Source organism: Olea europaea, chromosome 11, assembly GCF_002742605.1.
Source record: "Olea europaea var. sylvestris chromosome 11, O_europaea_v1, whole genome shotgun sequence".
NCBI classification, from domain to species: Eukaryota; Viridiplantae; Streptophyta; class Magnoliopsida; order Lamiales; family Oleaceae; genus Olea; species Olea europaea.
In genome coordinates this window covers 36,070,096-36,083,308 of record NC_036247.1, presented here as the reverse complement: position 1 = coordinate 36,083,308, position 13,213 = coordinate 36,070,096, and the positions used below count along the sequence as shown (strand labels likewise).

The 13,213-nt window shown below is 34.7% G+C and overlaps 1 protein-coding gene and 1 pseudogene across 2 annotated transcripts; both read right to left on the bottom strand.

The window, feature by feature from the left end:
- Positions 1-1,498: 1,498 nt before the first annotated feature.
- On the bottom strand, positions 1,499-3,337 carry LOC111404244 (heavy metal-associated isoprenylated plant protein 9-like). Of its 2 annotated transcripts, none has more exons than XM_023033040.1 (5): positions 3,209-3,337; positions 2,942-3,092; positions 2,566-2,738; positions 2,385-2,475; positions 1,499-1,953 (listed from the first exon to the last, which is right to left on the bottom strand). In XM_023033040.1, the coding sequence occupies exons 1-5, from the start codon at positions 3,227-3,229 to the stop codon at positions 1,538-1,540; spliced, it is 852 nt and encodes a 283-aa protein (XP_022888808.1). In that variant the 5' UTR covers positions 3,230-3,337; the 3' UTR covers positions 1,499-1,537. The 2 variants fall into 2 exon arrangements, with proteins under 2 accessions (XP_022888808.1, XP_022888807.1); XM_023033039.1 differs by having other exon boundaries at positions 2,942-3,095; positions 3,209-3,335.
- Positions 3,338-9,069: 5,732 nt separating this feature from the next.
- LOC111404815 overlaps positions 9,070-13,213 on the bottom strand; it is a 12,217-nt pseudogene continuing 8,073 nt past the window's right edge.

Below are 13,213 nucleotides of genomic sequence, written 5' to 3'. Positions count from 1 at the left end.
TGAGTAAATTAAGAAGATTCAGTTTCAGAATTTGAATAATTAATATATATCTTGTCTATAATTAAAATAAATAAATAAATTATGTTAATAAACTTAGAAACAAGAGCCAATGCATGTTCAGTGTAGGCAGATGCCCGCACTGGACTTTTGGGAGGAATTTTTTTATTCTTTTTTTTTTTTTTAACCCACTTCACTGTCTAGCCCAAAAAGAGAAGTCCAATTAAACTCATGCCCTCAAAATTCAATTGACCCAAACTCATTCATTCATTTGAATCAATCCAACCCTTTGTCTGTGAGTGTGAGACTTCGTCCCTATCGCGGCGTCGCAGTTCTAATCTGCATAGAGTATGAAAACTCGCAAAGAACAAGTGTAATATATAAATTATATGGTTTTTAGTATTGTCTTACTATTGCTTTATTTTTTTATAGTTATTAAATTCATCACCAAAACCTCGACATTTGGCGTCGAAAAAATTTTGCCCGCACTGAACTAAAATCCTGGCTCCGCTCCTACAAGTGGAGATCCAAAAGGGCGAACTTCGAATAAACGTACGAGACAAATTTCTATCCCATGATTTTACGATATGTGAAATTGCTATTCAATTGTGTGGAAGCAATTAAATAATCTTGGGATCAATTTCATTTCCTAGTTCCATGGTTAACTACAAAACAAAGCCAAATCAACATCCAGACAAGTTACGCAAGTTAATTACCCAAGTAGTTACTAAACTTTGCCTATAATTTCCAGGAGGTCATTAAACTTCAGAACTTCCCTAAATAGTCATTAAACTTTGCCAAAAGTTTTCAGGAGGTCATCAAATTTCAAAACTTTCCTAAATAGTCACTAAATTTTGCAAAAACTTCCCAAGGAATCACTCAACTTTGCAAATTGTGACCCCATGGCCCATACATCACTGGTTTAGTGACCTCTTGGGAATTTTTTGCAAAGTTCAGTGATTATTTAAGGAAGTTTGGAAGTTTGGTGACCCCTTGGGAACTTTTTGAAAAAGTTTAGTGACTATTTAGGAAATTTTTGAAGTTCGATGATCCCTTGGAAACTTTTTGCAAAGTTTAGTGACTATTTAGAGAAGTTTTAAAGTTCGGTGAACTCCTGAAAACTTTTGACAAAGTTCAGTGATTATTTGAGGAATTAACTCTAAGTTACACGATTGTCTACGATCTCATATTTTGGTAGACTTCCTCAACTCAGATCCAATCAAGAGCTGCCAATCATTTCACGAAATCTCATTCTGATCAGCTTTTCGAGTTTGTTATTAGCAAATTCTCGCTGCTTTATGCCATTGCATCAGTTTTAGACCTAAAAAGCGAAGTTGAAATAAGTGTTATACGTTGTGCGCAAGGGAACTTTACATTGCTTGGGGAGATAACTCCAATATACTGGAATTGGGAAACTTTTAAAAAATCATGGTTTGTCTTTGAAATTCGCGAAAAAGAAGGAAACTTGAATTGTCTTTGAAGACCAATTCCGCAGCTTATCTTGTGTTTAAAATTCTCAACTTTGTGAATTTATTGATAATTATATAATGCAGCAAGCATTAGGATTCTCATCTGAAAACAGCTGGGGAGGGGGAATTCTTTCAATCACATACAAAGGCTGATAATAATGCACGAGTTTATGCATGGCCTCTTCATCACTAAAGTTAATATCTCCTTCTTTAAAGGGCTCCTCCTTGTTTTCCCCACCCTTTTCCTCTCCTTTTTCCTCGTTTTCTCCTCTCTCTTCATTTTTTTCTTCCTCTTGCTTGGCTGCTTCATCTGGTTTTTTTTCGTCTTTATTCTCCTTGGGCTTTGATTCTTCGGTTTCGGGCTGTGGTATAATTTTGGCCTGCTTTTTTGTACTTTTGTAGATATAATCAACGAGCTTGTCTGCATCCATAGTACCCGTAACCTTAATTTTCCCAGAACTGAATTCTGTCTCGGCTATTTGAACTCCTGTAGTTAATTAATGCACCAAAATTATGGCCAATCATTTTAATTTGAATGAAGATTCATAAATTACAAGGGATGGATTAATCATACCATTGGCTTGTTCAATCGCAAAACTTTTTGAAGTTTATTTCGAGTTTGGAGATATATCGATGGAAAAAACAAAAAAACAAAAAAACAAAAAAAAAAAAGGGGGGGGGAAGAAGAAGAAGGTTCTTGTACTAAAGAAAGAAAATATTCAAGGCACAAATTTCACCATGTGCTGAAGTCTAATTTTGCACTTACAAGGGCTCTTGCCTGTATATAAAGCTCTTTAAAGGCCATTTTTGGAGCGTGTGAACTTTGTAACTTTTTTCAGAATTATGGTTGAACCATCGTAAGTTCTTTATTTACTTACTGTAATACTATTATGGCTCTCGAAAGTAGAGAAATATTACCTTTCAATTTGAGTATCTTTCTCTTAAGCTGCTGGGCACAAGCCAAACAATGCATGTTCACATTCAGTTCCATTGTAGTTAGTTCGCTATCCTGGAGACAAAAAAATTAAGCACGTTATGGAACATAATTAAAATAAAAACCGAAGTACAAAGTTAAAATCTCGTCTATTATCTGGTCAACCTGTGAGGCAACAACTTCCGACATAGCTTCACCCTCGGATTCTGGCAATGGTGATAAAACTTTGATTCTTCTCTTTATTTTCTTCATGATTTTATTGCATACAACTTGAGCCTCCACAACTCCCTCTACAGTTATTTGATTTTTCACCATGTCAATCACAACTCCCTCTACTCCTGTCAAGATGTTGACCAACACACTACACAATTCAGGAAAGAAAAAGAAAAAAAAGGAACTATTTAGCCTAGAATTTGAAAGAGAGTCTTTGAATCTAGTCCTCTAAAACCTTAAGCTTTTCGACAACGTTGTTCAATATGGAATCAGGGCAAATAGCACACTTTTGATAAAAAAAAAAAAATTTAGATGAGGGGATTCATACCTCTAATCTTAAGAATGGACCTCTCTATCTTTTTTGCACAACCCACACAATGCAAGTCCACAAACAAAACCAAAGGGGAGGGTGGCTTAGGTTCTTCTTTTATCTCCTCCACTTTCTTTTCCTCTGGTTTAGCTCCCTCTTGAGTTTTTTCCTGCTAAAATTTATTTACATTATAATCACATTCAAATCAAATATATACTTGCATAGTTGTATAATAACTATAAATTTCATTTAAATTAACAGCATTTTGATGCAACGATCCACTACCTGTTCGACTTGTTCACCCATTGTACTCTGAAAATTTCACTTTTTTTGTAATGAAAGATAAGTAGAAACTCTAACGGGAAAGTGAGCAAGAAGGGGGGATTACAAGGAGCAGGGTATGCAAACTTATATAGAAGCTGAAATATGTGTGTCGGCTCGACTACGTAGATTATACTTTTATAATTATTTTTTTAATCACGAATCGACCTAATATTTCCATGATATATAAATGATTTTTAAGAGTCTATGTTTGCACTTTGCTTTTATTTTCTTATAATTAATGGGGATTAAGACTTGTCTCACTTTATGTATGTTGATTGTTGTGTTCAAAAGGAAGTCAAATTTATTTTTAGAGTTATTGTTTTATGATTTGCAAAAATAGTTTTTCACTATATATTTTTTTTTGTTTAAATAAGTTAAACCTTTTTTTTTTTTTTTTTGAATAAGTAACTGTCAAGTAAAGTATCATTTGAAATTCTACAATGGGCCTACGATTCTAGAAAGTTTGGTTTGTGTCAGTCTTGATCACTTCCTAATCATACATGTTGTGGTTGACACTTGCGATATAACGTTTTTCGAGAATATTATCGAGTTTTAGTTGCACTATTCAAAATTATTACATCTTTTCGCATTATTTTGCGAGGATTTAGCCATTTATTCATCGATCGTAGCTTTTGACACAATTTGTGGACTTTATGTGCTGATAGTCACAAATATTGTCTCTACTTTTTATCTTTAATGTGAATGGACAAGGTACAAACCTTAGGGATTCCAAAGGACTAATGATTTGCATGTAAGGATCCATATGCTAAATAGTTGGTTTCACATGGGCTGTTTTGTCCCTTAAATTAGTTTTCAATTAGATTTAAATACAAGTTCAATAGATTAAACAAATTTATGTATATTTATTAGATTATATACAACATTTGACACAAAAGAAGTTAATATCTTTATGTGATTAGAGCACATACATACTATGGTTGGCTCATTGTAGATCACCCTTTTAACATTAATGATATATAAGAACCATATTATGTCACGACATTCTAAACCCATCTCACGTACAATTTAAATTGAAAACAACCAAATCTATTCAAAAATTTTTCGATCCAAAATGTGATAAGCGAACAACAAAATTGGTTAAGCTCCTTTAAAGGCGGTGAACGACCCTTTTTTCTTATAATTGAGTGAGAAATTGTAATTGTATTTGATTGGAGAAGATGGTCACTATGGAATTGAATACTATTGGACAATAATAATAATAAACTGTCTATCATATTTAATATATTGCCCAATTCAATCTTTAATAATATTTTGGTAACATGAATGGAGAAAGATATGGGTACCCTACAAATGGTATGTCATCAGCTACATTACCAAACAACAATGGACATGGACACTGATGACGTGTCCTATCTCCTTCCATCATAAATTGCCAAATCAATTTACATTTTTCATGGTAAATTGGAAAGGTGACTTTCTCTTGGTTTAACTTGTAACTTTGTCTTTGATGGAAAAATTTCCATTCAAAAAAGTTTGAGGGAATTTGCGTGGAAATGACTCAGCATGGGACACATGCAAATCCCACTTTAGTTTAAACTTCAACACTACTCGGAATTATTACGTCGTTATATTTTTATCATTGAATTTTTATTTTTATTTTTTTATCATATCAAATTAATTGCTGCACCTTTTTTTTTTTTTTTTTTTTTGGGAAGTTTATACTGTCTGTCTACTAGTGAAACTTCTAGAAATATTAATATGACTAATGGAACCAAAACAAGCTCGATTTGCTCCAAATTCAAACTGTGCCTTAATTGTAAAAAGTGACTAGTATCTTCAAATCGCTCCAGGCTCGACCGAAATCAAGGGTACCTTGGGACATGCGCTACAAAATGCTTAAAAAGAAAGATTGTTTGATGAGAGAATTTCATTATCTATCTAACTTTGAAACTATTACACTCGGTGAATATACTTCTTTAATATTAAAAATACATATAAGAAGAAACTTTCAACTTCACCAATATCTGCAGTCTCCTCCGCTTTCCTCCACAACTATCACAACTTCTACTAAGCGAGTATTTTGGAGTAAACAAAGTGCCTAAAAATTAGATGATTAACCGTTTCGTGAGATGTCAATACAATGTTCGATCAAACTTTGTTTTCAATTAATTTTGAAATCCAATTCATAAATTTTATTGGATTCGTTGCACCAATATTGCAATATACTATCAATATATAAAACCATAACATGCTAATGCAAATCCTACCAAAAAGTTGAGAATCAAGAAAAATTATGTTTAGGTTGACATCTTTCTATCGAAAAATCTTGTCTTAATTAATAATTATATCTTTTTAATTATTGTTAAATGTTTGATTATGAGATTGTAGTAGTTGACTAGTTGGTAAGGGAGATTATTGGAAAAGAGGCACTTATTATTATAAGAAAGGAGGTTAGAGGCATCTAGACATTTGCTTTTTTTCCTTTTTTCCTTTTTTTTGGTCAAGCAAATTAAGGATCAAGCTCAACCAACCACCCATTAATTTAGCTTTAATATTTTATTTCTACAATAAAATCTACATGATTCTATTCGGTTGATTAATTATGAACATCAGACAAAAGTTTTGTATTCCTAAACACACACTATTTGGTTTTTCAAATTCAATTTTATTTCGCATATGATTCGATAATATAATTTGAAGAATTTTGTATTTTTATTTTTTCAATTAAATTGCTATGATTCCAAGAATGTGCCAATCTTCCATCACTAACTTTGATAAACGGTAATATAAATAAGTAATTTTATTTTAAATAATTTAAACATTTGAATTAGACAGTTAAAATATTTTCAGAGGGCACGAGAGAAAATACAGAATGGCAGTGAAAACAATACCATTTTTAATATTTTTATGAACATATAAAATAAATAATGTCATTTTGTGTCTATTTTGTCAACGAGTTTAGAAATATATAAATTAGTATGGTATGCTATTCTTTTTAAAGATTCAATTTGTTTTAAATGTTGAAATAGATGTATAGATGAATTGAATGGACAATAAAAGGAAATAACATAGCCATCCTTTTATTTATCATCAATAAATACTTAATTTGTTATACTCCAGCAAGGAAAGCTATATCCAATCCCTTAGTGAGACTACTCGATCGATATCATCTAACTTGTGTGCCTCCACCCCTTTCTCTTAATTCAACTTCCCTGTGAAAGAGTCGTTTTTTTCTTTAAGTTCTCAATTTCGATCTTTCGATGTCGGTGCTTCCACATAGTCTTCGTTTCGTCACTACATTTCCTTTTGCCTTTTCCCTAAAATAAAATAAAAGAAAGAAATGATGAGTTGGCTAATTTGGCTCGACTTTGAAGGTGGAAGTTTGAAATTTGGACAAGATATGTGGCATGTGCCACATTATGTAGAGAAAAGGTGAAGAGAACATGCAGTGCCATGTTTTAATTAGAGTGTAATCAAATCCAAGGTAGTCTTTGTCCAAACTTTGACTGTAACTTATCCATACAAGTGGATTAGAATCTGAGAGAGAAATGAGACACTGCCATTCAAAAATATGCTGTAGATTTATCTGTTTTTGAAGCCAATGGTAATGGGGAAGTTAGGTGCATTGAATGCATGGATTTTCATGTATTTTTTTCAAGTGCTGATCATACAGATGTGCTTCACAGCAAAGGGGAGTGTACCAGTGTTTATTTGATTCACTTCAATGAGAAACTCTCTGTCACCACACCACCTTGTTGGTCATGGTGATGGTAATGGAATCTTGAAATAAAGGTGTCAAAATGTTTTGGACCACTCATTCATAGACCATCGGCATGTAAAAAGCATGGCCGACTAAGCATTAGGCAAGGGCAGTGACAGCCCATGTGGTGGGCCAGCACCATGCATGCCTTTGACGAATAGGAAATTTATAGAAGTTGTGATGGTCGATTTTATCCTCCTATCTTAATTTCTCATTACTTGATTAGTTCTTTAACAAACTTTGACTTATCATAAAATCCCATAGGGTTTGACCAGTAGGGGCCATGCCAGGCCCAAACAAATTTTGTTGACCACAAAATGCACGATAAAATTTGTCGGTTATCATGTTTACTTTAACGAATTAAACATGTTTCAGTTCAACCATTCGTCCCAAAATACATATTCCACTAAACATCATGCTAAAATTATTTTTGTAGTTAGAATGCCAACAATTTCCTCAGATTCTAGACTACATATTCCTAATATATATTCTGCTCTTCTTCCTTCAACTCTCAATGACAATTAGTATCACAAGGTACATGAAGACTACATAGGAACTTATAGCGTTAAAATAGATAATATTCTTGATGTAGTTATCTTACAGTATAGATATAATGTTGAATTTTCGAATTTCATATGGAATTATACATGTTACACTAAGTATTGAACCCAAAGTACACAATGACAGTCAAGAACTTTTACAAAGAAATATTACATTACAAATCCTTTTGTAACCCTTTGAAGAGACATGAACCAAAAGGAGGCATCAAAGTGAAGATTGCTTTCGATTTGGGGCTCAGACACATAGAAATCAGGATTGTACCCATCTATGTGACCACACGACCTTCCTAGAACCCTAAAGCTATCCTCTATCAGATTAAAGGAAGCCACATGGTAACGTGCTCACACCAAACCCTTGAATACACGAAGTATTTTGACTCACTCAGAAGAAATCACACAGAAAAAGCCTCCAATCAGAGACTGGATGAACACGAAGAAGAAAGGGGATTGGAAGAGTCTCAAAGGAATTCTCACATACCACTCAAGAGAGAGAGAGAAATGACAGTCTAACTCTCTAGGGCAACCACAAAGTCAATATATATGTACCCAAGAATCAACCATTGATCAAGACATCATCCAACGGTCCAGGTGGCTTCTTAGAAAATGAAGAGGACGCATTTTAGGCTGCAATTAAAATTGTCACGCCTAGAGCTGGATATGGTCCAGTTCGATTCGTTAACCAAACCAAAATTTTCGAATATTTAGTAAGTGGAATCGTCGGGTCCAAATTTATTTATTGAACCGTTCAGATTCGGTTCCATTCGGTTAAGTTCTATTCAATTCCGAGGTTCCGTATTATAATTATTTTTTTAATATTTACAAAGTTATATTAATTCAACTAATGATATGTTCAATCTTAGCTCTTACAAAATAACGTAGTACAATTTTATGTGTTTTTTTTGTCTCTCTTAGCTGTGTTTTTCATAAATTTGATTGTTAAGATCACAGAAATAGAAAGATAGCGAGCTCAAAATAAGTAAGAGATGCATTGTCGAGCTTTACGGCAGAAACGGCACCACGATAGAGTAACAAATTTGGATAAAACTTAGATCAATCTGATTAAGTTGATTTTGAACTAAAAATTAAAATAGGAAAATCATATTTTTTGGTTTAACTAAATTAACTAGTTAACAAATTTATTTAGAAAAATAAAATAATTTTTCTTATTTAAAATAAATTAATTAGAAAATTTAGGGAAATTCAGTTCTTAGTCGATTTTTCGGATCTTGATCTAGAATCGAGAACCGAACCCGTTGGTTCTGAATTCAGATACTCGTTCGGATATTTAATTTAAGAAGAACCGCTCGGTTCAATTCGTTTCAAAAGTTTTGTCCAGCCCTAGCCACGCCTCAAACACGCTTTTAACATTGGGGCCGAGTTTGATCAGGTCACTTTATTGGGCAAGAGCCTAAATAATATCAAAAACAAATTCTAGGCTTTAACCCATTTATCATCATTGCCCCAGAAAACTATTGGCATCATAGCCCCACAATACATACATTCACATTTTGAGGAGAGAAATGAAACCCCTAGAAAAATGTCTACTGAACAACTGAATGTTGGTGTTGGTGATCATTCAAATGTCTCTGCAATAGTACAGTGTATTGCAACTCCAATTAGCAGTACATTCGCATCAAGAAAGAAGTGAGGTTAGTACGGAGAGTGAATCGAGCCTATTTTCTCGTTCTAATCCCGACGCTAAACATGATTCCCAGGATAATTTCTTGGTTGAAGGCAAAATCCTCACCCGTCATAACTTTTTGGGCGTCCTTGACATTCTTAGGATCGAGCTGAATTCTCTCAACCCTTTTGACATGCTGATGTGACCGCTTGTCATTCGTAGTAGCTGGATATGAAGGAAACTCCTTTTTCTTTCATGTCAACATATGCCTTGCATTTGTGTATAGCTGCCTGTCCTTCAATAACCTATCAGACCCAGTACACTGAATTTTTTTTTAGAACAATGAGAAAATTATGTCATTTTGGCAAATCTTCTTAGAAAATTACAAAAATGATGGCATTTTTGAAATCGGATGAGGGTTCAAGGTCATCAACAATGACAAAAAATGAATAGTGGGAAACATAATGCAAAAAGAGTATAGTCGGGATAAAGGAAAATATAGAAGATACAGACGGTAAACCACTATCAAAACATAGTTCCAAACTAAGATCATGTCTAGCTGGGAAATAAATTTGAGACTTAACTGTAAAAATCATATGTGGTAAAATAACTAACTTAAAAGTAAGTTTGATTTATAAGCACTGCCAATCATGCTCCAAGATATTAGAAACAAGGATAAAAATGAAGCAACAAAGAACTAGGGCAATACTCGGTGGTGCAGGGCAAAATGTCAAAAATGTTGTAACTTGTCATATCCTCTGGTCGACATTCTATAAATTTAGCACTTGAGATATGAAATAATGGGGCACATTTGACACACTCTATAGGTCTAATTTATTTTGAAGATTTGGCATCAACACTCAATAGTTGATCGAGAAAATCTTTGTACCCCTTTCACCCTCTGCTGGAGTCAAAGCAAGCCTTCAGTTGTAAGACTCCTCAGAGTACCACTTGTTCAACATGATGTCTAATTATATTCGATGTAGTCCCACCTCAGACATAAGTGACCAACGGTACCTTTAGCACAATCTCGATATTCAGCAGTCCTATGTATTAGATAACCAGATGATACTATTTCAGATAGTCATAAAGCTCCATTTTGTATGGAAGTACTAATCCGTGTTTGGGCTCCATTTTAATGTATTTTTGGGAGAAAATGTATTTTGGAATAGTGATTTTCTGGAGAATGGATGGTAAAAAGATAAAGGAAAACTTCTGAGTTTACGTGTAATATTATTTTATGAAAGAATGTGTGATCGAAAAAGAGCTTTGGAAAAATATATTTTAAAAATAATGGAGCCCAGAAGGGGATAAATGTTTATTCAAATTATCCTAGCACTAAGCAGAAAAATAATATTTGGTGCTAAGCCATGAAAAAGATAATGGACAGTGCTTTCTAGAGTAATTTTATGTGGTAAAGCAACATGGAAGCAGAAAAGTAAGGTGTGAATGTAAATACAAGGAGCCATACATGACTATGAAGAGGATCTGCTTCACTCAATATGAGTTGTTGCAAGGCCAAAAGTGTAAAAGATACAACGAGTATTGGATCAGTGCTTTTGTGAGGATCTGCAGCATGCCCAACTTTACCTTCTATCTTTGCTTCAGAAAAGCGTACGGCGGCTAAAATAGGGCCTAAAATAATTACTATTGTTCCCGTCAGTCTTCTATTATCATCATGCATCTTGAATATTGCCTCTATACCACCAAGAGCACCTTCCTTTATCATATAAAATGCACTTGCACCTCCCCTCCTCAGCAGGTTGAAAAAAAAAGTCTCACAGTTCCCTTCAACATCAGTTGAAGAAAAAACTTATGGCTTGAATTTTACAACATTTGACAGTATTGAATAACAAGTAGAAGCTAAAATTTTGTTCATTGATTGAGCAATTCTGTCTAATACCACATACTAGACATGACCTTAACTACGAATGGCAAGGAGGAAATTATCTACGACGGACAGCTCACGTTTTAAAATTATGCAAAGAAGCTCCTTTTTCAACAAATACCAATATACCTTTCTTGTTCCTCTCTTCATTGTTTCTTACCTAGCCAATGCTAAGCCTTCCCTTCCTCCCCCCTGCTACCCTATTTGGGCCATTCCATGTGGATCTTGATCACCTATTATAAAAAACAACTAGATTTAAGCACATTTCCAATTCGTCAGATAAAAGTAATACCCCAATTTTCTTCTTCTCCAATTTATTTCCAGTCTTTATTGTTCGAGTAAGATGACAGAAATTCTGGAAATTGCTAATTATTGTAAGGTCTACCTATCACAAGTAAAAAATAACCAATCTACTATGAAATTTATTAAACTGAACTTCAGGTATCCGTTCAATAGCAATTTATATCAGATCTACTCACTCATTATGTAATGTGTTGGGAAAAAAAATTCCTAAGATTGCCCAAGAACAAATAAACTTGCAATGTGAAAATCTCAAACCACTTGAATATGCAAAGAAAGATAAGAAAATTGGGGAAGAAATGATTTTCAATATATATGAGGAACAATGGATTGGATTACTTGAACAAGCCTCAAGTTAATCCCCAAGAAAGAAAAATAGTTTTGAATTTATACCCAAATAGAACAACCTCTTTCTTGTTAAATTCTCTTCAAGCTTTATCACCTTTTTCTCTCAAAAAAACCTAGTTATAAATGAAGGAAAAATCAACTATATTTAAAGCTAAATCGGGATCCTAGGCGCCCTCCCTGCTTCACCCTTTCTCACAATTCTCCACCTCGTATATCATTTGATAGACCTCAAATTTTGGACGAACACAAGAAGAAGCAGCAAACGCCAAACTCGGCTGCACCATTCAAACCATGGTTGCCTACGTACCCAAAACTCGGGATCAAGCCTCCGTAGTTCACCTCCACCTTCATATACTCTTCACCTCATTTCAACCCCACCCTAAAGGGCCATGCCCACTCGGGCATATCAGCACAGACTAATGTGAAGCAAGTCCAAGCAATATTGAAATTTGCTACCCGTTACCACTTTGGTTAACATGTCTGCTGGGTTTTCATCTGTGTGTACCTTCAAGAGAGAAATACCACCTTCCTGTATGACATCACACACAAAATGATACCTGACGTTGATATGCTTAGTTCGAGCATAATGAACCTGATTCTTAGCCAAGTGAATCGCACTCTGGCTATCACACCACAAGTCCACACAATCCTGCTCAATTCCCAAATCATCTCGAAGACCCCACAACCACAATGCTTCCTTCACTCCCTCTGCCATGGCCATATACTCGTCCTCTGTAGTAGAAAGAGCCACTGTAGCCTGTAACATCGATCGCCAACTAACTGGGGCACCATGTATGCAAAACACATATCCAGTAGTAGATCGTCGTCTATCTAGATCACCTGCATAATTCGAGTCCACAAACCCACTTATATGACATGCATCTCCACCAAAACATAAACCCATATCCACGGTACCTTTTAAGTACCTCAGGATCCACTTCACAGCTTCTAAGTATGCCTTCCCCGGATTCTCCATGAATCTACTGACCACACTAACCGCCTGTGAAATATCTAGGCATGTACACACCATGACATACATCAAACTGCCAACTGCACTAGCATAAGGTACACAATCCATGCGTACCTTTTCTTCCGCTGGAGTAGGAGATTGTTTACCAGAGAGCCTGAAATGTGGAGCCAATGGAGTCACCACCGACTTTGCACCTTGCAATCCGAACCTAACAATAACCCGCTCAATGTAGCCTTTCTAACTCAAGAACATTCATCGGTTCGTCCTCTCTCTTCTAGTCTCCATACCCAATATTTTCCTAGCAGCCCCCATATCATTCATCTCAAACTCTTTACCAAGTTGAGATTTCAACCTATCTATCTCCACCTTGCTTTTCGAAGCGATAAGCATGTCATCTACATACAAAAGAAGATAGATATAGTTACCTCCCCGAAGTTTTCGAATATAAACACAATAGTCATACTCACTTCTGGAGAAACCATGCTTTAGCATGAAGGAGTCAAATCGCTTGTACCATTGCCGAGGAGATTGTTTCAATCCATATAGTGATTTTCTCAA

What these genes read in the sequence shown, in the direction of transcription:
- LOC111404244 (XM_023033039.1), bottom strand. Translation starts at nt 3,229, where the DNA reads ATGGGTGAACAAGTCGAACAG. An exon ending in GTCCATTCTTAAGATTAGAG is followed by an intron (nt 2,739 to 2,941) that starts GTATGAATCCCC and finishes ACATCTTGACAG; the next exon opens with GAGTAGAGGGAGTTGTGATT. An exon ending in CGGAAGTTGTTGCCTCACAG is followed by an intron (nt 2,476 to 2,565) that starts GTTGACCAGATA and finishes TTTTGTCTCCAG; the next exon opens with GATAGCGAACTAACTACAAT.